We start from the raw sequence: 25611 nt of genomic DNA, 5'->3' as shown, positions 1-25611 counted from the left end.
TATGTCCATGAGAAAGAAGGTTGTGCATTATCAGTGTTGACACAGTTGTTCGGAGACAAGCAGCGTCCATGCGCGTATTTTTCGTCGACTTTGGACCCGGTAGATATAGCGTTGCCGAGTTGCCTGAGGGCCACAGCGGCAGCGGCTGTTTCTATTCGACAGTCTGCCGGTTTAGTGATGAATAATACATGGATTGTGATGGTTCCACATGCAGTGGACACGTTGTTAAACAGGACCAAGACACAGCACTTAACTAGTGCTCAGTTGTCGGGTTACGAGTTGACACTGTTAGCGAGTCATGTGCACATAAAGAGATGCAACACGTTGAATCCAGCTACGTTGTTGCCGATTGTAGCAGAGTTAGATGCTTCTGAACAGCATGATTGCTTTCTCAGGACAGAAGAAGAAACGAAAGGGAGAGTAGATCTTAAGGACACTCCTCTTGCGAAGTGTGATGGCACCTTATGGGTGGATGGTTCATGCTTCAAGCTTCCGAATGGTGATACGACTGCGGCATATGTTGTCATGACTTTGCATACGATTGTTGAAGCTGCACGTATCCCACATAATTCAGCTCAAACAGCAGAGTTGATTGCACTTACGAGAGCATGTGTGTTGTCGAAAGGAATGAAAGTGACCATATATACCGACAGCCAGTATGCATTTGGTGTGGCTCACAGTTTTGGACGATTGTGGAAAGAACGTGGGTTTCTGACTTCGCATGGAGCGAAGATACAGCATGGTCAGTTGGTGAATGAGCTTCTTGAGTCACTGACCTTGCCGCTACAAGTTGCGATTGTGAAATGCAGTGCACACAAGAAGGTGACTGATGATGTTGGTCGTGGAAATGCATTTGCTGACTAAGTCGCAAAAGAAACAGCAAGGGATGTGATGAGTCGAATGTATGTTGCAGGCCCTGCAAGATGGATTGGTGACGTTGGAATCTGTGAAGATCCGATAGAGAGCGTGAAATCTATTCAAGCTGAAGCTACAGAGAAAGAGTTGAGTGTGTGGAGAGAAAGTACGGGTAAAATGGATGCAAATAGTTGTTGGATTGAATTGTCAGAGCATCAGAGATGGTTGTTACCTGATGCGTACGTGCTTGCAGTGGTTACGATGGCCCATGGAATGGCTCATATCAGTGCGAAAGGGATTTGTAAGTTGTTGGCTCCAGTATGGCAAAATGCTGGAATTCCCAAGTGTGCAGAGAATGTTGTCAAGAATTGCATGGTGTGTCTGAAATACAATCCTGGTAGGGGAACACCAACTCCAGCTGGTCATTTTGCACCTCCTACGTATCCGTTCGAGGTTTTGCAGCTAGATTTCATCCACATGGAAAGGTGCAACAATTTGAAATACGTACTCATTGTTGTTTGTGCCTTTTCAAGATGGGTAGAAGCATATCCCCTAAAAGACAACACTGCCTTATCCACAGCTAAAGCCCTTGTCAAATAATTCTTCCCTAGATTTGCAATGCCGAGAATGGTCTGGAGCGACTATGGGAGTGAATTTGTGGGTCGAGTAATGAAGAAAGTATGTGAAGGGCTAGGCATCCAATAGAAATTCCACGCTGCAAATCACCCCCAATCAGCTGGACTAGTAGAAAGCTATAATGGCACGCTAAAGCTTAAACTGGCCAAGATTCAAGCGAGCTCTGGTGTTAAATGGCCTGACGCTCTGCCTTTAGCACTCCTATCAACAAGAATGACTGTGCATTCGCGAGTGGGACTTAGTCCCTATGAAATAGTATTCGGCCGTCCGGCCAACATATGGGGAGTGCCTAGGCCGACAAAATTCAGTTAGATCGAACACCCTGTACTGCTTGACTATTTGTACGAATTGACGGCTAAATTGCGTGTTTTACACCAACAGGTTCACGATACTCTGCCTCAGGTCTCTGAAGCTCCAGGACATCCTATCGATCCGGGATCCTGGGTGCTGGTCAAGAATTTTCAACGAACAAAGAATGACCAGCCCCGGTGGACCGGCCCCCATCTAGTCCTTCTCTCAACAAGTTCAGCTGTTCGAGTGGAAGGAAAGAAAAATTGGGTCCACGGAATTCACTGCAAGAGGATCCCTTTACCTCTGCCGTACGACCGGTGGGTCCAGGAGGGTATAGCTGACTCAAACTGAAACTGTGCCTCGTTTTCTGCCTTTCAGTAATGCACGTATAAAAGGAACAATTTCTGAAAAAGAGAGTGACAATATCTTGCAACAAACTGCACCGCTGTCAATTCGATTGGACACTACAGAGCCTGAACTCCTGTTTCAAGACCAGACAGTACATGGGAAGAAATGCTATAATTTAAGGCCAAGAACTATGGACAAATAAATAAAATTTTCCTTTTCTTTGCTATTTTTGAAAGTGCAGCTCTCTCATCTGAGAAACTTTTTTATTTTAGTTTTTCGAACCACCATCCGGGTTCAGCTGTAGGGTCGCGGTTGCCCAAGTCTTTGGGGTGCAGCTGAAGACGTTAGGTCGACAGTTCTGGTTGGTCTAAGGGAGTTGCCCTGGACTGACAGAAGCATTCCTTAGCATAGAACACCCTACCATCGCGAGCAGCATTTTAGAGAGGATGGAGTTTTTAGAGATGGAGAGACCTGCCAAAACAATGAACTTTAAAGCTAGAATATGTAGAATGATGACCAAGAAACGCTTTTTGATGTTATGCATTTTCATGTTATTCAGTGTAATTATGTTTTTAACAGGATATGTTTTATTCTCTTTACAAGTGACATTTGCACCCACTACAACGCCCATACCTCCTCCTACTGTTTCCTCGCATTCTTTCCAACTTCTTCCTGAACATGAATCCGCTAGGAGATTAGAGTTTATTAATAACTCCTTCGTTCAGCTTTTACACCAACACCAATTAGTAATGAACACCACTAACTGCTGGGTGTGTGGTCTTATGCCCCATACTACTGATAAAGGTATCCCTTACCTGGTCCTGCCTTTCAGCCATAATGGTTCTGTGTGGGCATACAGAACAATGTTCATCTACGCACATGAAGTCTACCCCCTACGTTCTGTGAAAGATAATCCTAAGAATAGTGCTCTAGTTACGGGTATAGTAGATATGATTAGGGAAGATATTTCCTACGAGACTATCCCGAGAGATGTTATGAAAGCTCTTCTATAGCGCACGGCTACTCCAGAGTGTCCCGGTGCTTTGGCAAAGAGAAAAGTCAAAAGGTAGTACATAACACAATGCTCTCCACTGGCGGCAAAGAATTTACTGGGCGAAAAGCCACGTCTTCAGGTCCTTTCGAAAGGCAAGCAGGTTAGACATAGTTCTCAGGGCAATAGGGAGCTCATTCCAACAACAAGGGGCCAGATAACGAAAAGAGCGGCCTCCAGTGCGAGCACGCTTAATTATAGGTACACTAGCTTTGGCTAGTCGTGCGGACCTCAGGGACACTAGTATATATAGGATGGAACGTAACCGGATATGGAGTTACTCTGAGTGAGAAACAGCAAGCTAAGAGATCTTCCCCGATTTGGATTGTACCCCATCAGGGTCATCTATGTCTGCAAGCTAATGTCAAGAATCCCAGAGCTCAGTTAGGGAAGAGTATCTGTACTGAAACTTATGTTTTTGCGTCTCAGACTTGCCCTTTGTTCCTAGCACCTAAGGGTACCTATTTTATCTGTCATGATAGAGCTTATACATGGTTGCCCCCTGACTTCTCGGGCACATGTTTTGTTTCGTTCCTGTTGCCTCCCACCTACACAGCTGCGGCAGATTACCATAAGACAAGGATAGTTAGAGGTGTCTTCAGTAAAGAAGACACTGCAGGACAAGAATTTGGAGACTTCATAAAGGGTTTTCTGCCGTTTTGGGGACCCATGGTTAACAGCAGGAACATAAGACAATTGACGAGAGTGGTTGAGTCCACCGTAGTTGAAACTGCTGGTGCCCTTAGTAACTTGACTGCTGAGCTCCAGTCGGATCGTCTTATGACCCTTCAGAACAGGGTCGCGTTAGACGTCATACTTGCAGACCGAGGTGGGGTATGTAGAGTGATCCAATCTAGTTGCTGTGTTTTCATTCCAGATAACGCTCCAACAGTGTACCAGGCCATTTTCAAACTGCATAAGATTTCCGAATCTATTCATGTGGATAAAGGAGATTGGTCGTTGATGGGATGGTTCTGGGAACTGATATCGGCCTGGGGTTGGAAAATTCTTATGGTCGTTGGGGTGATTTTAGCAATCCTTTTCCTGTTCTGTCTGTGCGTACAGTGTGCTCCTGCAATATGTGGCCTCTGTGCTACATCATGTGTAAGGAAACCTGTATCAAGAGACGTGCTAAGTAATAGGATGATGCTACAGCAACATCTCAATGACTTTATGAATATAGACCTAGACTCAGATTAGCATGAGGATAGGTTAATTGCCTATGTAAGGGCAAAAGGAGGGTCTGTGGTACTGAAAATTCTGGACCGGTGTTATAAACATCGTCGTATCAGGACAATTTTGGTATCAGCAGACCGAGAATGATTAGAATATCATGCACGAGCATTTTCGTCATACTCGAGTGATGACAACACCCTGAAATCAGAGTTTTCGTCCTGAACCCTCGGGTTCCATTTTGTCAACGGCAGCCATTTTGTGGGTTGCCCTCACATAGGCCGATAACTACGGCCAAACACGCTTCTGAAGGACACGTACACCTTCGCTGACTTCTCTGCGACCTGGGCAAGCTGACTCCACTGCCCGAAGCCAAACCTGCCCGGCCAGTTCCTTTCCCAGTGGCCGATCGAGATAGCATCAAGGCACAGCCTACCATAAACCTTTTCATCGCACACAAACCCTGCCTAATCTTACACACACCTGTCTGTTTCCTACTTTATTACCTGCTTTACGATGAGGAGGTACCCGTTTTTATTGGGGGTCCATTGATATCTGATGAAAATACTGGGCCTTGCCGGATAATTTGTTGTGGGCTGGACGAACTGAAATATGAGCTTGTCATCATGACTCTGCTTTTCCTTTGTAGTGAAAATATGTGAATGGTCAACTGTAAATTAAAGAATGTTTGCCTGAAGCATAATATTTTGTATAAAAAGAGAAGGCTGGCTTTGTAAGTTTGAGCAGTCTCCTGAGAATATACACCGTGTTGTACTTCTAGGACGCCTGTTACTGACTGCAGTCAAACTCGATCTTTGACTTCACCTAAAAGACTCTGTTTCTGTAGTCTAAGCAGGAAGGACCCGAAGTCTTAGGGTGCACCCTGGCACCGCTGGGTTCCGAAAAACCCAGTACTTCATCCCGCCCTCTTTGCCGGGGTAATATTTTAGGATGGCATGTGCGATAAGGAGGCAGCTGAAGTGCTGTTACAGTGATGTACTTGCCCATCTCCTGAGGTGAATAGCTTTACCTCAGGAGACAATGATGGAGCAGGATGAGTCATTCTTGGTCAATATCCTGAGAAAACAGAAATTACGTCACGCGAAAGCTGCCCTGCTATTCCTACAGACGGCAAATGACATGTACACTTTGTGTGCCATCTCAAGTTTTTTAAAAGTAGCGGTTAGACTGAGAAACACAAGAAACTGATCTAACTGTGAATCTGAACTAATGCCCACCTCTATTTCTGATCCATATGTCCCGCTGCTGGGGCTCCATTTTATCTAATTTTATCCAACTGTTTTTAAATACTATTGTAAAGTTCAGAAATGTAGTTTAATGATGTTTTAGGGGTATTGTTAAAATGTATTGATATTATGTATTTTTATGATGATTTTTAATTATCGAAATAAAAGCTAACTGAACTGAGTCATTCGTCCCCTCCATTGAGGAGATTGCAGCTGCCTGGATTACATGGAGGGTGGCTCGCCAAACATTGGTGTTCTCTGCACATAGTAGAGGTGATTTCACCCCTCAATGGCCCTTTCATTCATACATTTTCATGCCCTCTTGGGAACTTAAGGAGACAACAAGGTCATCAGTTGGAGTTTCGGCTGCACAGCATCATGTTGCACTCCTCCCAGGTGGGGGAAGAGTACAAGGGCCCTTCTCCTGGGGTCACTGACCTAACCACACCAAAATAGTAGGAAAGAGAACCCTGGGACACCCAGCTCCAGGGAGAGGGACATTGTATGTAAATAACCCAGGGAGGGCTAAAGAAGGGTTGTGTGCACGGTCTATACTCATCTACCCCTCAAAAATAACTCTGAAGATCAGAGATGAGGTGCACACACCAACCCCTAGGGCAAAGGGGATTAGAGTGAGGTGTTAGATGGTGGGGACTGCAGAAGGCAGACTATAGAGTAGGACAACTCATTAGGACACTATGCAAGAGAAGGATTTGTACTCTGCAGATAAGCAACACCATGGAGTGAGACGAGAGCCATAGCGCTTGAAGATGTTGACCAGGAGGTCATATCACCAGCACCAGTGCGGGTAGGGTGTTGGGCGTCCCCGCCCAGGGTACTGGAATCAAGCCTCTGACTAACGTTTTGAGGATCCTGGTTCGGACAGGGGGGTGAGGATGAGGCTCCAAAGTGACATCAGGTCTGAAGGTGACATGTCGAGAACAACGTAAGATGAAAGGAACAGTGACGTTAAGAACAGCGGAGAAGATGAGGTGAAAACTTTAGCTCAATAACCACAATCTCTGGTAAGAGCACAGTCGTCTTGGGACATACAACAACAGGCAAGTGTCAAAGTACAAATGTGGGAGATCAGTGTGAAATAATATCAGTGGCAGTGATCACACACAATCAGGAAGATAGGGGAGGAAGGGGCGTGACTAGCGCCCAAAGGAAATGGTCGCCAGTCCCGGACTCTACTGAAATGGTGAGGACGTCAGCAAACGCAACGAGCTCCCTGCCGTCTGCAGGCTGTTCATGACTGTCCTAACATCGATGTTCACTTTGATACCACTGGAATTCGCCGCATTACCTTGTAAGCTGTTCTTTCTTTACTCTCGCCTCAGAGCGGTTCCGCCTTTGATGCGGCCGCCATATTACATCGCGCTTTACCGGATTCTAGTCACGGAATTCCCTCAGCCTAAGTATGCGATGCAGCTGCCTCTGCTACATTGTTTCTATACAGAAGTTTAACGCCTTTTAACGCCGGATTCAAGCATGCCTAAAGTTCCTTCAGCATTCGCTCTCGGACAGTGAGTGCACCTGTTTTTCTTCACCTGGAGGTGTCTGCTTTTGACTCTTCCCATCTGGGTTCTGGAATTATTTCACTGAAGCTGAAACTCATTCTATGCTTTTGCTTAACATATACAACTTGGCGATGGAGAACTCAACGAATGCCTCACTTAAGGGTGCAGCGTCTTCTTCCATCACGGCTGCCTCAAACACCAATAAGACACCAAGGAAGCACCTAAAGAAAGACATTCCTTCTCCTCCCAAACAACCCTCTTGTTTCTATGGATTTACTACTAGAGGAAATTAGAGCCCTTCATCCCTTTATGGAGGAGACTAATTCAAAGTTGCAAATATTAACTGATACATGGACAAGTCTGGAAAACAGAGTAACGACAGTGGAGCATACCCCTGAAACTCTCTCCTTATCCAATGTCAAGATGGAGGCTCTTCACTCCCAAGCATCAACGCTCCAAAAACAAGTTGAAAATCTTGAACAGGAATCGTCGCAATAATCTGCGTATTTACGGTTTACCGGAGGGTTGTGAAGGATCAGACCCATCAACTTCTTCAAGTCCTTTCACCCAAAGATTCTCAACTTACAACAAGACAGTATCCTCGATATACAGCAAGCCCATTGTTTAAGTTCTATTTCTTCAGTAAGTTCTTCTATGAATCGGAAACCAATAGGTTTCATTTTGTATTTCCCGGAATACACTGATTTACTTAAAGTCTTATCTGCAGCCAGAGCAATTAACCATATTGCCTGGTCAGGCAATCCTTCGTTCTTCTCTCAGGACTATTCCAAACCCACCACTGACAGACGTCGTGACTTTCTAACAATGAGACCGCTTCTTTGTTCTATTGGTGCACGATATGGTCTTTTTTACCCTTGCCTATTCAAGGTGACCATTAACAACAAGACTACTACTTACAAAGATCCCATTAAGCTTAAAAGTTTTCTCAACTCTTGTCACCCGGAGCATATGGAGACCTCCTCATTGCATACCAAATGACTATTCGTGGTTTAGTCTGGTTTGAGTTTTGTTCTCCTGTAATTACTTGTTAACATTTTCTCCGAATGTTTTTCTGCTTGCCGACAAAGTTTTCTTCACTCAGTTGTTCAGCTTGATTAATAACCCTACTTTTTTCCTTGCAGGTCTTGTATGTTTGATGCACTTCGCTCATGTCTCCCGCTCGTTGGGTTTGTCTCCCTTCCCGTTTGGAGTCTGGATTTACCACTGTCCCATGTGGCCTCATCCCCCCACACTCCACATGTGTCTCAAATTTTCTGTAAGTATGTCTTGTGTTTTCGATGCTTCTTTCCATGGCAGTTTTTATATTGTCATTTGTGTTTTCTCCATTGTTTCTCACATCATCTCTTTCCATTTTCTAGCCTATCTTCTTTGCTTCCCTTTCTTTTTGTCATTTTTGCTATTTCCTCAGTTGTACTTCCTTTTCTTCCACTCTTCTCTCCTTTTCTTTACCTATATCTACGAAATCTTTTTTACTCATAGCTTCTTTAACCTTTATACTTTTTACTTTGTTCATGTTTGTATCGTCGACCTATATAACGTTTAATTCTTCTTTGTTTTACATTTGGGAAAGGATACATAACTATTGGCTGTCTTATTTACTTTCTTAAATCTTACTCTTCCCTATCCCTCTTTTTCTTTCCAACTCTCTCACTTATTTAGGTTTCAAGGTTAACACACTTCTAATTGTATTTTACATGTCTTTTCATGATACTTGCATTAGGGTTGAGTTTTTTTATCACTCATTTTGCTTCCTTGATTTATGGTTCTAAAAATCAAAATGGAATGTTAAAGGTTTAAATTCCCCCATTAAGAGACAATGGGCATTATCTTAATTATCTAAACTGAATGCTAAAATTGTTTTACTGCAAGAAACTCCTCTTACTGTGTTAAGGCTTAAGAAAAATTGCGTTGGTGAAGTCTTTTTTTCAACTGGTGATGGCAAAAGGAATGGTGTTATCACTCTAGTTAATAAAGCAGTGAAGATCTCCCTCATTACACAAAAGAGGGATTACGAGGGTAGATGGTTGTTTACCAAATTAGAGATTGATGGTGTTTTGCTCCCTCTTTTTAACGTGTATGCCCCTACTTCTGGTGACGCCCCTTTTTGGACCCAATTACATCAACTGATCTCTCATAATAATGCCAAAAATGTTATCCTTGCCGGTGATTGAAACCAAGTTTTTGACCCTTTTCTGGATCGGAAATCTAAAGTTTCTTTCAATCCGTCAAAAGCACAAAAAACCTCACACAAACTATTAAACACTTGCATCTAACTGACGCCTGGAGGCTATGTATTCCGTCCCTACAAGAGTTTACTTTTTACTCTTCACCTCATCAAACCCAATCGAGAATTGACTATATTTTCACATCACACGTCTCCCAATCTCTGATGTCTGCAGATATAGGACCCATACTTTTCTCCGATCATGCCCCTGTTTCCATCCAGTTAGATATTCTGCCTCGTTCTGATCACCCCAGGAGCTGGCGCTTCAATAATTCTCTGCTTTTAGACCCTCACTTTAATTCTTTTATTTCTTTTTTCAATGAATATTTTCTTTTAAATAGCAACACCACACCCTTTTATATAATCTAGGATGCCTTTTAGGACTATGCTTGTGATTTCATTATCCGTTATACTTCTAACAAATGGAAAATGGCTCGAGCTGTAAATACAGAACTCCTCTCCAAGATAAAAAAGTTAGAGCATGCTTATTACACCTCGTCGAAACAATGTCTTACTGATTTGATCAATACCGCAATTCAGCATAACAAGGATACGACTGACAATGCCTGTTTATTTCTTTTAAAGACTAGTGCCAAATTCTACAGAGGACAGAATAAATCTGGTAAATTGTTAGGCAATTATCTTAAGACTAAACAGAATAAACTCCTTATAGAATCTATATTAACGGACACCAACATTTTTTTTTTTTAAAGACCTTTATTCACATTCACAGGTTAACACAGCGCATAGCCTACAACCCCGAGGGCCGGCCGCGATATGAAGAAGAATATACAGTGTAGGATATACACAGCCATTCAGCCGACACCCCTGAGGCCCGGTGGCGTAATATCGAAGCATGGATGTTGTGGCAAAAGTCGAGTTGCGAACAGTACATAGGTCTATGAGGTTTTCTATTTAACATATAATACGACAGGATGAATAAAAACGGTTTGAAAAGCAACGAAAGAAACAATAACATTTACACAAGCCATGAATAAGTTAAGAGTACAGTCATGGGGCCACGCAGCCGGCTCTCAGTGAGTATGTTGTATATTTGCAGTCATAAATCCTCATGGGAAGGGGGGTAGCGAGGAAGCCTAAAACATTACAGTAACTCGTAATAACTGGAATGCCAATCAAGGGGACAAGGTTACATCAGGAAACAACTCTTGCGGGGGGCTACAGATATCGCCACGATAAGCGTTCCACTGGGACCAGATTCTACCCCATTTCTTGGGCGTGCCACATGACAGATACACAGTCTTCTCACGAAACATGCACCAGTCCATGTTCTCTTTCCATTGCGATACAGTTGGAGGCCTGGGGGAGCCCCAGAGCTGCGCAATATCTCTTTTAGCAATCATATTGCCTAAGGTGGCCCAGAGGATCTGAGCAGTGCTGTAATCATTGGGCTCCCAGATGTTCAGGAGGCAGCGCCTGGCTTCGGGCGGCAGCACCACACCAGTAACCCTCTCCATCACACCATGCACACGGGACCAATACTCGACCACATCCGGGCACTCCCATAGGATATGAAGGAAGGTACCAGTCGCACCACAGCCACGCTTACAGAGATCATCCAAAGTATAACCCATACGAACCAGACTCGGACCAGTTACATACACGCAGTGAATGATCTTAAGTTGGACAAATCTGAGGCGAGAGGGTATAGCGACCTCTTTCGGCGAGGACAAAGCGGACTGCCAGTCCTCATCATCTATTTCTAGACCATCGGCAATCCATAGAGCCCTCAGGTGCACAAGAAGGTCAGTCCTATTGTTGATCAGCTTCTTGTAGATCAATGAAACTGTACTATCGGGCACATATCCATCAAGGATACGATCCTCCATGGGTGAGGATTCGGGGATATCTGCGCCCACAGCGAAGACTGACAACAGGGCATGCCGGACCTGAATGTACCTGAAGAATTCTCTATCCCCGAGTTCGTATTCTAGTTTAAGCGCCTCAAAGGTCTTGACGTCACCTTTAGTCCAAAGATCCCCCACCCTAGAGATCCCAATCACATCCCATTTATCAAATCTGTTCGTTCGCCACAAGTTACCGAGAATTTCAGAGTCATACAACGGGGTCGCAAGAGTGAGTGTCATTCCATACCAGGGCCGCATTCGCATCACGCCACACACGCACAGCAGTTTTGGTGGGTCCCGTCAGTGTTCTAATGAGCTTCCTGGAGTACAGAGCCCTGTTGAAAGTCCCCCCCCCGCAAAAGATGTTTATCCATAGCAAAAGCCGTGGCGGGTTCGGGGGCATATGTCACGTGGTTAATCGCACTCAGCTGGGAGGCCCAGTAGTAGTGCCTGATGTCGGGAAGGGCAATGCCCCCGTCATACCACGGAAGCGTGAGTTTAGACAGGGCTATGCGAGCTCGACCATCCCAGACCAGTTGCTGCTGCAAACTCTCCACCTCTCGAAAATAACTCGAGGGGAATGGGTCAACTGAGTTCTGGAGCGCATACAAAAATCTAGGCAGCGACATCATTTTAAAGAGCCGCACGACCGAGCGGTGACCGTGGTAGACGACGCCAGCGAGTAACATCGAGCTTCAGCCTTTGTAGAGGGGGGAGTAAATTACGCTCGCGACGAACGGCAGGGTCCAAGGAGACATGAATCCCCAGGTATTTGAAACCGGTCTCAGAAACTTGAATTGGAAATCTACGTGGCAACGGAGGAAGACTTGAGGCTTGAGGATCACTTTTCCAATACAAGAATTATGTAGGGTAGGGGCCAGAACCTCACAAAACAACCCCACCTCCCCTTTTTGACCAGTTACAAATAACCTGTCTTGTGTGCCTTTCTACATAATTGGTTATGTGTAATTAATGTACACACTGTGGTACATTTTTGCGGCATCAAGTTGGCATCGATGCTGTCTTATTACTTTGTTTTTTCCTTTTTCAATTTCCTAGGCTTCATTCAGGAGTGGCTTCCATCTATTTGACTGTGTCCATGATAAGGGTATACAGGTCCTACGCCGCCCTGATTGAGATAAGAGGGTCATTTTTACACTCACTATATCACGTGCACTTTATATATATTTTTTACTTGACGGTCCTGACGAAGCGCTAATGACCTATGGGCAACGGAAAGCGCGAAACATGTTGACCTTAATTGACACCTGGGCAAAATATGCCTCGTGGGTCAATATTTTTCAGCAGTATTGACTGCCAATGGTATACTTTTAAACCTATCGCTGCATGTTTACCCTTGCTTTGATTTTAATCTATCACACTGGCACGAATTTTCATTACCCTCCTCTTGTCCCATAACCCGCCCACCCGCATGCAACATCCGGCATTCCTCTAAAAGATCTCCGATAAAGTGACCCTTCGGGGGACCCGTAGGGAATTGCAGCGCCGGCCCTACGAGGAGCAAACGCCCGATGATGAAGCATGACACTCTTCGGGGTGTGTGAGGGCAACAGAGGAAACACAGTGTCTTTCCCTCTCATAAGTTTGGGTCCTTTACACCTAGGAATCCCCTTTTCTCCTTTTCCTTTCCTTCCATTGTTTTAAGTATGGGTGCCTTTTTGCACCACAATGCATGGGTGACTTTTTGCACCCTGGCACAGGAACTTTGTCCTCCTTGTTGGTTAAACAGAGGAAGACCGCCAGCCAAAACGTAGACACAGGATTTGGTCCAATTGATAATGAGACCAGAGTTCCTTCCGAAGGATGCGAGAACGTCAAAAAGAACGTTCAGGGATTTCTGAGGGGAGGTGAGATATAGAAGAATGTCATCTGCATACAGCGAAATTCGATCCTCAAAGTTAGGAGTCCACCGGATGCCTTTTAAAGAACGCTCCTATCGGAGCCATTCCGCCAACGGCTCTAGCGCGAGGGCGAAGAGCAACGGGGATAACGGACAACCCTGCCGAGTGCCGCGCTCCAGCGTGAAAACACCGGACACCTTCCCGTTAACCACCACCTGGGCAAGGGGCATCTCATAAAGAAGTTTCACCCAAGCGATGAACACGGGACCGAACCCAAATTTTGTGAGGGCCGCCCAAAGATAGGGCCATTCAATAGTATCAAAAGCCATGGTAGCATCCAGGGAAGCCAAAATGGCCGGCTCAGTAAGAGTCCCGGCCCTCGCGAGAACTCCATGGCGTCTCCGAAGATTAAGGGCGGTGTTTCGATGAGGAATGGAACCTGACTGATCCGGATGGATCAAGTCCCCAATCACCTTAATCAAACCATTAGCTAACAGTTTAGCTAGAATTTTGCGTTCGGCATTAAGTAGGGATATAGGCCTATACGAGGCACATCGATCCCGAGGTTTGCCCTCCTTATGAATTACCACGATAGTTGCTAGTCGCTGGTCTGCGGGAAGAGAGCCAGAGTCCAAGGCTTCAAGGAACATGTCCTTCAAGTAGGGCGCCATTTTGTCGGGTCGTAATTTGTAAAGTTCGATGGGTAATCCATTGGGGCCCATCGCTTTACCAGAGCGCAATGAGCGAATAGCCCCCGCCACTTCGTCCGCCCCGAGGGGCGCATCCATGAGGTCCCTGTCCTCCTCTGAAAGACAGGGCAGTGCAATGTCACGAAGCAGCAGCCGGGAGTCCTCCTCATCCCTGTCGCAAACCGAGGCATACACCGTCTTAAGGTGATCGGCAAAGCACTCAACAATCCCAGCTGGGTCAGTAACACTCTCCATTCAACCTCTCAATCACAGGGACAACGCGATTCACTCTCTTTCTTTTCCAGCCACGCAATTAGTTTACCGGCCTTGTCGCCCACATCATGCAGCCTGCCCTGCTGCTCCCTGCTCACCACCTTCTCAGTGTTAGTGACAACAGCTCAATAGTTGGCCTGTTTCAGGCTGAGTGCATGAAGTTTCGAGCGTGTCACTCCTGTATCAAGGTCACCCTCCAATACGGTTATCTCAGATTCGAGGCGCACGAGCTCCTCATTCCTTGCTTTTTTAGCAGCGGCAATAAGTGAAAGAGAGCGGTCACGAATAACAGTTTTAAAAGCCTCCCACAGTGAAACTGAGGAAGAAACAGAGCCCACATTCTCAATGAAGTATTGGTCCATGGCTTTAACGAGGTCAGAACGAGTCTTAGGGTCACGGAAGTACCAGGGGTTGATAGGAGCAATCCTACCTGCACTGCCCACCCCTATCACGAACCGAAGCCACAAGGGGGAGTGGTCCGAAATACCCCTGGGGAGATGGCAAACCTCACCGATGGATATGGCTTGGTCAGATGGCATCAGAAAATTGTCCAATCTAGAGAGACTACCATGCACCCCAGAGTGGAAAGTGTATTTGAGCTGTGAAGGGTGCATCAATCACCAGCTATGAATGAGCCCGAAGGTATCTAGGAAGTCACTCAGCCACATATGGGATTTATGCAGGTCCCTAGGAGGAAAACGATCAGCAGCGCCAGAAACAACAGAGTTAAAATCCCCACCAAGGATAAGGAGACCCTCAGGCAATCCCAAAATAACCCTACACAAATCAGTGTATGTTGAGGTCTGTAGGCCCGGGGGGATGTATACCGTAAGTATGGACAGTGTCTTTCCTTCCCATCCACCCGTGAGTGCGGCATAACGCCCCCAAATCATCGAGTATAACCTCATCAATTTCAAGGGGGAGAGAAGATCGAATAAGGATACCAACCCCCCTGGAGCCAGAGGTGAAGCCAGAGTGGACTGCCAGGCGATACCCACGCCTGTTCATGGCTCGACACATATTCCCTATAAGATGCGTCTCCTGTAAAAGAACAACATCAGGGGAGTGACGTCTGAGGAACTGCAACACTACCCCTCGCTTTATCCTGTCTCCCAATCCATTAACATTCCAAGATAAGAGTCTCAACTCACCGCCCCCCATCCCCTAGAGGAACCCGAGCACCATGCACATGGAACACCAAGACCAGAACAGTGAGGAAAAACAATGCCTTGTGAAAAGAAACAACAAAACACGCACCCCCCTCCCACCCCCCGAAGCAACCCGTTACAACACCCCCCACCCTGCACCCCTGCATAAGACTCAAAAGCCACCCCAACTCGCAGTGTGCCTGTCGCCCCATCAAAACCCCCCCATCTACACAAAGAACCCCGGAGGAGGAAGAGTTCCCTTGCACCCCACCACCCTCGGGCCAACCAATAAAGGAGGAAAACAAAAGAATCAGTGTTCAAACTCCGCTGAAAAAGTCAGAAAGTTCGGACGTCCGGTCCCACGCATCACTCTTGCTCCGGCGAGCCACCAGCGGCGCCGCCGGGGTGCTCAGCACGATCTTCCCTGTTCGGCAAGGAGTCAAGCCAGTCGCTGACGCTGTCCGGCCGGTCTAAGAAAAACGTTCGTTCCCCATACTCAACACGAAGTCTGGAAGGAAACAACATGGCGTACTTGAGGTCCAAGTCCAGCAAGCGCCTCTTAACACCCTGGAAGCCCATTCTCTGCCTCTGAATGAACGGGGTAAAGTCCGGGTAAAAGTTCACATTGGCATTCTCAAACTGCACAGGGCCCTTCTCCCGAGAAGCCTGCAGGTTGGCATCCCTGTCCCTGAAGTGGAACAGCCTGGTGATGATAGGTCTCGAGGGGGGGGGGGCCCCGGCTTAGCCTTCCCGCCTTTGATTCGATGGGCACGCTCGACCGCGAAGAATTTAGTAAGTCCAGAGGGAGCAAGAAAATTAGAAACCAGGTCTTCCACCAGGAGGTCGGTTGCTGCAGTTTCGGGATTCTCCGGGACCCCAATTATGCGCACATTATTGCTGCGGGCCCTATTTTCATAGTCCTCCAGACGGCGATTCATCGTCTCATGGGAAGAGCGCAAATTCCCGACTTTGGTCTGAATGTCGGTAACATCAGTCGTCAGACTGGAAGTCTTTAGATCCAACTCCTTGACCCTCTCATTGGTCTTTGCCAGATCCGCTCGAATCAGCGACACATCCACCGCGTCGATCTTAGAGGCGAGAGCCTCGTATTGCTGCCCCATGGAGGCCTTCATACTGTCAATGGCACCCATGACTTCTTGCAACGACACTTCTGAAGTAGCAGCGGAGTTAGCCTTAGGATCATAAGACGTATGCCAGCACTACTGGGGGAACCCTTCGACTGGGAGTAGTGGTCCATGATGTTAGTCTGGGTCTGGCCCCCCACGGTGCGGCGGCTCTGTCTTGCGCTTCTCTGCTTCGGTTTTGGTGGCCATATTGGAAAAGGGACCCGAGGGGGCCCGCGCGACCTGGTGAAAATGGCCGGCAGCGAATCGGCCAAAGACAGCGAAACTAGCCGAAACCAGCGTGAATGCCAATAGTGAAGTATAAAAAAACAAGGGTGAGAGTACCTCGCTGGCACGGGAAACCCCAACAGGGTCAAGGGGAGACCCGAATAGCCAGTTTGTCACCCCAAGCCGAGATCAGGAAAACGAAACCAAAAGTTAGGCAGAGTTCCTCCAAGGGAAGAGATCCCTCAAGCCGTTGTTGTTCAACTGCACTCCAGGCTTGAAGCTTAGCCAAGCCCCCGGTCTCGTCCCGGGGTGGGCCGCAAAATCCAGGACGACGTAAAAGTGGATCCCGGAGTCCGAATCAGAATTTTCAAAGGATATGAGAATCAGCCAGAGTTAGGCTGCAAAAGCCCATCTTCAAATTCAGGATAAATTCAGGATTTCTGCAAAGGGCGGCTCAGGGTCTCGGGAGCTCTGTGCTCACGCGACCATCTTGGATGCTCGTGAAGCTCCTCCGTCACCAACACTTCTAAACATAAAGATGTTGATATCCTAGAAAAATTTCTTCGGTTCTATGAACAACTCTACACACCAGAGATCACGCCCACAGACGATATTTTCCTTTACCTCTCCTCAATTCAAAACACCCTTCCTCGTCCTTACATTTAGACTTTCTGGTATTTGATTTATCTCGGAATGATCTCCTCAAAGCTCTGAAAATCCTCAAGAAAGCCAAGTCCCCTAGTCCAGATGGTTTTACTGATGAATTCTTTTTACATTTTGCCCAAATAATCGTACCTAAATTGCATGCTTTAATCTCCTCTTTTCTTTCTTCTGGTAGTTCCTCAGGATCTTTTTTAGAAGCTTTGATTTGTCCTATCCCAAAGGAACAAAAGGATCTACATTATTGCAAAAACTACCGACCCATTTCCCTAGTTAACAGATTACAAAATCTTCACGAAATCGTTAGCTCTTCGATTGGAATCTCATCTCCCTCAACTCTTAGGTAAGGAACAAACTGGTTTTGTCAAAGGGCGTTCCATTAATAAAACCCATCTGTTTTTTTACATTATTTCCAAATTCCCAAATCTATCAAAACCCCTCGCTGCCATCGCCTTTGATGCTGAAAAGGCTTTTGATAGGGTATACTGGCCTTTCATTTTTCAAACACTAAAATTGTTTGGTTTTGCCCCGAAAATAATCTCCTTGATTTTCCTGCTCTATTCAGACCCCAAAGCTGCTATTATTGCCAACGGTCTCACCTTCCCCTATTTGTCTCTTCATAGAGGAGTGAGACAAAGCAGTCCTTTATCCCCTTCCAATTTTAATCTTGCCCTAGAACTCTTTTTGTTGAAAATAAGACAAAATCAATCTATTTTGAGTTTCATTTCAAACTCTCTACAGGTTAAATTAGCTGCATATGCTGATATTCCTTTATTTCTCTCTAAACTTCAAGATTCCTTGCCGGCTTTTTTTATTGAAGTACTATCATATTCCTTGGTTTCGGGTTACAATTTAAATAATGACAAGTGTGAAATGTTATCCTTAACTAAATATACTTTTAAGGATGACTTTTCCATTTCTAATTTTACCTGGAACCCACTTCACATAAAATATCTTGGTGTATGGTTCAATTCCTCCATTAAATCACTAGTCCCTCTCAATTTTAATAAATGTATAGAGAAGCTTACGTCCCTCACATCCAAATGGCATCCCTTATATCTCTCGATGTGGGGACGTATTGACACTATAAAATGATGCTAACACCTATTATCCTTTATCTTATATCTAATATTCCGGTACCCATTCCTACAAAATAGTTCCACAAAATTAACTCCATCTTTACCTCCTTTCTATTGCTGGATAAAAAACCTAGAATGTCCTTATCAAAGCTAATGCATCCAAAATCTGAAATATCATAAAGCCTTTTTACTAAGACATCTATCCAAGTGGTTGTTTGTCCTCTCTCCTGATTCACCTCTCTGGATTGATCTAGAGAGCTCCTTCCTCTTCCCTTTTCTTTCCAAGAATACCCATATTTCACACGGAAACCACAAAATATATGTACTCCAATTATTAAACACTTGTAAAAACTTGAATGAACTTCTCCACTTTGAGCTACATGGTTGATTCATTTCTTAATTCCAACGTATGGCACAATAACTATATTTGCATTAAGAAAAAACCTATACATTGGAGAACTTGGAGAGATGGAGGCATTATATTGGTACATCAACTATTTGAGAATTACACTGTTACTCCAAATATTTGTTAGTCTTGCTCACTTCCACAGGCAGATCTTCAACATTTACTTTTTTCATGTCCACAAGTTTTGCAGTTCTGGAAATTAGTCTGGTCACAAATTAATACTATTGTTGGTACTCGCACTCCCCTTACATTTGCAAAAAATGTTTCTGGGTAGCCTCTCCAATAGCTGGAATAAAACTAAAACACAAATCATCGACCTATTGTTGGCTGCAGCCTTTCAGCAGATAAACAAAAATTGGAAAGATGCTTCTAAACTTTTGTATTTAGCTTGGTGGTACTCTGTAGGTCATAATCACAGACTTGACACTACCTTTGTATTTCTGGTGTCTCAAACAAAAAAAGATTACATTTATGTCTGCTATCAAACAATTTTTTGACAATAGTGCTAAAGGATCTTTTGCCACAGTACCATGTATTCAAGAAGTTGCTCAACCTCCTTAAATTGTCAGTTTTTGTAACTGTTCTATATTTACCAGGTTTAAATTAATCTTGCTTTTTAATGTATACCTATTCATTTTTTTTGCCTGTGTTTATCCTTTCTTCTTGCCAAGTACGATTACCTGCCTACATGCTATTAATGATAATTTTCGCAATGTTTTCTTTATAATGTTCTGTTCCTTGATACTTTGATGTTTCCTTTATGGCATGTTTTCAATAAACTTATATTTTGAAACTAAAAAGGAAGATGGGGGAGGTATGCAGAACACAGAGGAGAGGTGAGAATGACAAAAGGGCAGGCTTGAGGGACATTGTGGCAATGGAAGATGGGACATATGTGAGTTCGACAGACAGTGAGAGAGTAGCAAACTGAATGGGAGCTCCCATCCATATCAGACTGAGAAGAAGATGTGAAGAGAATGGGCAACTGAGTTGAGGGAAAAGTCCACTGAAGAGTGACAAGTGTCGGGAGGGCACAGAGTGAACGTTAAACAAAGGCAGCATTCACAACAAGAGTAAGATAAAAGACAGGGTGTTGTGAGATAGAGGGAGGTTGATTGGGTGGGGAAAAGTAGCGTTTGTTAAAAGAGTGTTTAGTTTTTGATGAAACCCAATCAGGAATCTTGAATTTTCAGCATGACAAAGAAATGGTAATCACACCAGCTGTTAGTGAAAACTCTCAAAGGCAGAATAAGTGCATGTGCGATTTACCATCTGCAGCACACCATACAGCCCCAAAGCCTTTCAAAGCTACAACAGGGTGAAAGGTCTTGAATTACCTGATCATGGCTCTCTGCATAAGCAATACATTTTTCATTGTATCTTCTGTTAGTAAGGGTATGGACTATGTTGCCTATATTCCAGTCTTCATCTTTGAACTCCTTGATAATCTGAAAATGTAAGGGTATAGATATTTAAAAATATAGATCTATTTTTTTTCACTGAACAAATTGTTACAAAAAATGTATATTAGGTTTCCGGTTCCGGCAGTGCCACTCATAGGATCGAGTTCCCCTTACTGGGCACAGCCACTTATTTGGAAGCCATTTTTAAACATTAAATTACCACAAATCACGATACCTATCACAAACCGCTTCAAACGCAAAAGGCGAGTTTCTGTAGGTGTATACATTTTGGGCAGTAGAGTTAAAACAACTTTCCAGACACTCAGTATTAAGGCTCACCATCTACTGCTTGAAAGTGTTTTATCCTCATGCACGGTCAAATGCTGGGCCTAATCAGGAAAACCAGATTATATTCTTTCTTCCTAATAGCCCGTTGGATTATCCTTATAAATGATTGATCGCTCTTGATATCATTAATTTTCGCAAAGAACTTTCTTAGTTCTGAGTTTTCTGATGTCAGAAGTAGCCTGTTTTTTTAATGCCATCCACTGTTAAGTTCACAAAGTAAAGAAATAAAAAAACAAAAACCTGGAGTTGAAACAAGACTTCAACTAAAGCGCAACCCTGTCTTTCAGGTGTGGTGTGTACCTTGGCTTTTATAAAGAACTGCAGTCACAAACAAGCATTTGCCATGCAAAAGGTCTCATTTACAGGAGTTTAAGCTCTTGGAATTGTAAATGACAATGTCTTTCATTTATGTGTTAAAAAAATGGCATTGTCATATACAATGCCAATTGCTTGAACTCTCGCAAATGTGAGACCTATTGCATTGCAAGTGTGTTAGGAGAGAGCTGACCTGCCTTTTTCTGCTTGTAAGAGCGGGCAGGACAAAGCTCTTAGAGAAAATAGTTATCGGAGGCTGTAATTCAAGCATACCAAGCAACAACACAAGTAACAGGGGGTGTCACCATGGGATGTTACAAAAGTTGGAAAAGGTGGCACTAAGGAGGGACTACAAAGCCTATTGACTGATGACCGCGCCCAGCGCCAGAATCCCTGGCCCCCGTTAACGCCACAACGCCCGGTCTCCGCTACGATGCCAGAACCCTCCACGCACTCAACACCGGACGATCACACCTGCTTCCTGGCCGCCCCGAAGCGAAACCAAGGACTCTTCTCCTGCAGGAGCTGCAGCTTCACCAGCCTCCGAGCCACCAAACCACCCACTGAGAAAGGACGCAACCACCTAAGATGCTTTCTACTCAACACCCGCTTTGCCAGGAAACACTCCATCGAACTGAGACCTACTCGATTTCACCTCCCAAGACGTCACCTTCCTGACGGAAACCAGGTTGAACCCCGCCTCAGCACCCGACATCGCCATAGCCATCCCCGACCGCTACAAGATCACCTGCAGGAACCGCACCAACGGAACAGGAGGAGGAATCGCCATCGTCCACAAGAACACCCTCAGAGTCTCTATCTGCACAGACGACACTCAGCACCGCCAAACATCTGCACTTCCAGATCTACACTGATCCCAACACCACCCTCAGAGGAACCCTAGTCTACAGACCCCCCGGTCCACGGCCATAGATCATCGACGCCATCGCCGACTTAGTCAGCACACACGCCCTCGCCTCCACAGACTACATCCTCCTCAGGGATCTGAACTTCCAACTCGAGAACAACATCGACACCAACTCCACCACCTTGATTGACAACCTCTGACTCAGACAGCTCGTCACAACACTCACCTCTTCTGACGGTCACACACTTGACCCAATCTTCTCCGCAAGCTCCCATCTCTCCTTCAGCCACACCACCAAACTCCACTGGACCGACCATCGCTGCATCACTTCACCTTCCGGAAACCCACCACGCACCACCGCACTCAACAGATCCATTGCCAATGCTGGAGCAAAGTCATCGAAGACCAGCTAAACACCAACCTCGCACGAAGCCCACCTGTCGACCCAACCAACACCGCCGCCCACGACCTTAGACAGTGGATCGACGACTGCGCCAACACCCTCGCCCCTCTCAAGAAACCCTCCAACAGACACCAACAAGAAAGCCAGTTGGTTTACCATGGACCTTCAGGCATCCAAGCAAACCTGCCGAAAACTAGAGAAGAAATGGCACCACGAACAGACACCCGACAGCCATGCAGCCCGCAAGAAAGACACCCGCAGACACCATCACCTCATCAGGTCTGCCAAAAGGACCTCCTTCAAAGACCGCCTAGACAACAACGCACACAACAGCAAAGAGATTTTCAACATCATGAAGGAGCTCTCCAAAACCAGCTCCAACAACAACGACATCCCACCATCGCAAGACCTGCGTGACGCCCTCGCCATCTTCCCCCGCAAGTTCGCAGACATCCATGACAGCTTTAACACCCTGACCGCCCAGACAGTCACCGAGACCCCCGACCTCACGGACACCAACCTCACTAATCCCCTGCTCACCTGAACCAACATAAACGATGACAACACAAAATCATGAACACCATCCACTCCGGCTCTTCGTCAGACCCATGCCCACACAACATCTTCAATAAAGCCAGCTCCACCATCACACCACATCTCCGCAAGGCCATCAACATCTCCTTCAAGACCGCGACCTTCTTGGAAAGCTCGAAACACGCCGAGATCAACACCTTACTCAAAAATCCCAAGGCGGATCCCAAGGACCTCAAGAACTTCCAACCAATCTCCCTGCTCCCGTTCCCAGCGAAGGTCATCAAGAAGACCGTCAACAGACAACTGACCTGCTACCTTGAGGAGAACAGCATCCTGGATCAGTCCTAGTCCGGGTTCCGTAGCAACCACAGCACCAAAACTGTCCTCATCGCTGCCACTGATGACATCAGAATCCTACTGGACAATGGCAAAACCGCGTCCCTCATCCTCCTGGACCTGTCGGCCGCCTTCAACACGGTCTGCCACCGCACCCTACACACACACCTCCACAACGCTGGGATCTGAAACAAAGCACTGGACTGGACTGGACCACCTACTTCCTCGCCAGCCGAACCCAGAGCGTCCATCTCCCCCTTTCCGATCCGAAGCCACAAAGATCATCTGCGGAGTACCCCACGGATCATCCTTCAGCCCAACATGGTTCAACATCTACATGGAACCACTCACCCACGTAGCCCGACTGCACAACCTCAACATCCTCTCCTAAGCCGACAATGCCCAGCTGATCCTCTCCCTCACCAAGGACCCCCTCGCTGCCAAAACCAAGCTCCATGAAGAAATGAAAGCAGCGCCGAGTGGCTGAAGACCAGCTGCCTGAAGCTGAACTCAGACAAGACGGAAGTCCTCATCCTCTGCTCCACTCCCTCGGTGTGGGACGACTCCTGGTGGCCGACCGCACTGGGAGCAGCACCAACACCCACCGACCACGCACACAACCTAGGATTCATCCTCGACTCACCCTCCATGACCAATTAAGTCAACGCCGTCTCGTCCTCCTGCTTTAACACCCTCCGCATGCTCCACAAGATCTACAGGTGGATCCCCACTAAAACAAGAAGAATGGTCACCCTGGCCCTCGTCAGCAGCAGACTGGACTACGGTAACACCCTCTACCCAGGAGCCTCGGCCTGACTCCTGAAACGACTACAACGCATACAGAATGCCTCCGCACGCTTGATCCTCAACAACCCTCACCGCAGCCACATCACACCCCTCCTAAAAGACCTGCACTGGCTTCCCATCAACAAGAGGATCACCTTTAAGCTTCTCACCCATGCACAGAAAGCACTCCACAACACACCTCAACAAATGACTCACATTCTACACTCCGCCTACCTCGCCCTTGGCACTTTCCCCCGCATCCGAAGAGCGCCCACCGGTGGCAGATTGTTCTCCCACCTCGCCGGCAAAACCTGGAACACCCTCCCCATCCTCCTACAGCAGACCCAGGACCTACTTACCTTCAGGAAGCTACTCAAGACCAGGCAATTCCAGCAGTAGCAGCACCCCTCCCCCCAGCGCCTTGAGACCCTCATGGGTGAGTAGTGCGCTATACAAATATATTGATTGATGTAAAGCCACAGTTTACAATGGACAATGACACAAGTCAATTTATTTGTAAAGAATTATAAAGCGCACAGCAACCCGACAGGGTTTCCCAGAACTGAACAGGACCAGACGTACGCCACAAGTTGCAGAGGGAACAGATGGAAGTTAAACTGGATTATAAAGGGAAGTCTCATTTTTTGCAGAAAGCTAGGAGCAAGTGACACAACCTAAGTTCCAAAGGAAGAGAATTCCACAGTCTGGGGGCTAAGATAGGCGAAAGAGCACCTTCTCATATGGGTAAGGCGGACTCTGGGAACAGAGACAGGCTTGCTAATCTCAGCTGTCAAGTGGGCACGTAAGGTTTGATCAGACTTTGTATGTAAGGAGGCAACAAGCCATGTTTGGCCCTAAACATAAGGCCTTAAACTCAACACGACAATGAAAAAACTGGGCAGAGAGTGGGCAGAGCTTCGTGTCCATACCTTAATATAGCATGCTTTGCAGAGCAGCACATGCGCTGCCCAGGCTCGACATAAAAAGGATTTCTCAGGTCAAGCTTTTCCTTCCAGAGGGCTGGTGGTGACGCATGATAGAGATGTTCCCTTACGGCATACACTGCTATTAGAACATTCACTGAAGCATTAAACAGTTGAATATTGAACTTTTAGGAACTGGCACTGCAAACATCTCTTGTGCGCTCCAAGCATGGTGAAATACATATTAGGAATTGCACTACAGCAAAATGTGAGGACATGTGTGATCAATTGAATAACTTCAACCCACATGAAACAGTCACACAATTTGTATTTTTGAAGCCTGCAATTGTCTTATGAAAGCATGATTATCAATTTTATCTGATGAATAATTAAATAATGTTGGCCCTTGCCTTCCCAAATGAAATCTACGGAACTCCATGGGATGTACTCCCAGGGGGAACACATGCATGCAGTCCTTAGAACACACAAACATGCGTGTGCTTCACAGCTCTGCATTCCACTCATGTAGGCCAAGCGAGTTGTGAATACAGCTGCCGAACTTTAACAGAGCGGGCCAGTAGGTTTCTGAACTGGGACACTGGAAATAGCACAGCCATTCTCCTATCCACCAATCAGGTATGCTGCTACAACCACTCATATTCTGCAAGCATGGGTGAGGGCAGAAGCCCTACGCATTCTGAGGGAATCACGTAGCACCTCTCCTGGTTCATGGTAGGCTACATTCCATCAAGGTCGGCCTAGATAACAGCACGCACACGCAACTTGTGCATGTTGCATGACCAATTTCGTAACCAGGATTCCAGATCTACATGCAGCTGGGGCAATCCAGGCTTAAGTGCATGTCTGTTACCATGCAGGGGACTTTTTGTCGAACATATGTAGTATAAAGCTAGAAAGTGCTGTCTTTACCACATTTCAGTGTCTAACATGTGGTGTGAGGTCTTGTTTTACTCTAGAACTTATTGTAG

At 46.0% G+C, this 25611-nt stretch overlaps 1 protein-coding gene across 1 annotated transcript in view; it reads right to left on the bottom strand.

Moving 5' to 3' along the window:
- GBE1 (1,4-alpha-glucan branching enzyme 1) overlaps positions 1-25611 on the bottom strand; it is a 686238-nt gene that overhangs the window by 164432 nt on the left and 496195 nt on the right. Inside the window, exon 11 of the mRNA XM_078658343.1 lies at positions 20044-20154. Within this exon, the coding sequence (XP_078514469.1) occupies positions 20044-20154 (111 nt within the window). The remainder of the gene's footprint in view (positions 1-20043; positions 20155-25611) is intronic.

Source organism: Lissotriton helveticus, chromosome 8 (genome assembly GCF_964261635.1).
Source record: "Lissotriton helveticus chromosome 8, aLisHel1.1, whole genome shotgun sequence".
Lineage (NCBI taxonomy): Eukaryota > Metazoa > Chordata > Amphibia > Caudata > Salamandridae > Lissotriton > Lissotriton helveticus.
The sequence above is the reverse complement of the archived record's forward strand: the minus strand, read 5'-3'. Positions and strand labels throughout refer to the sequence as shown.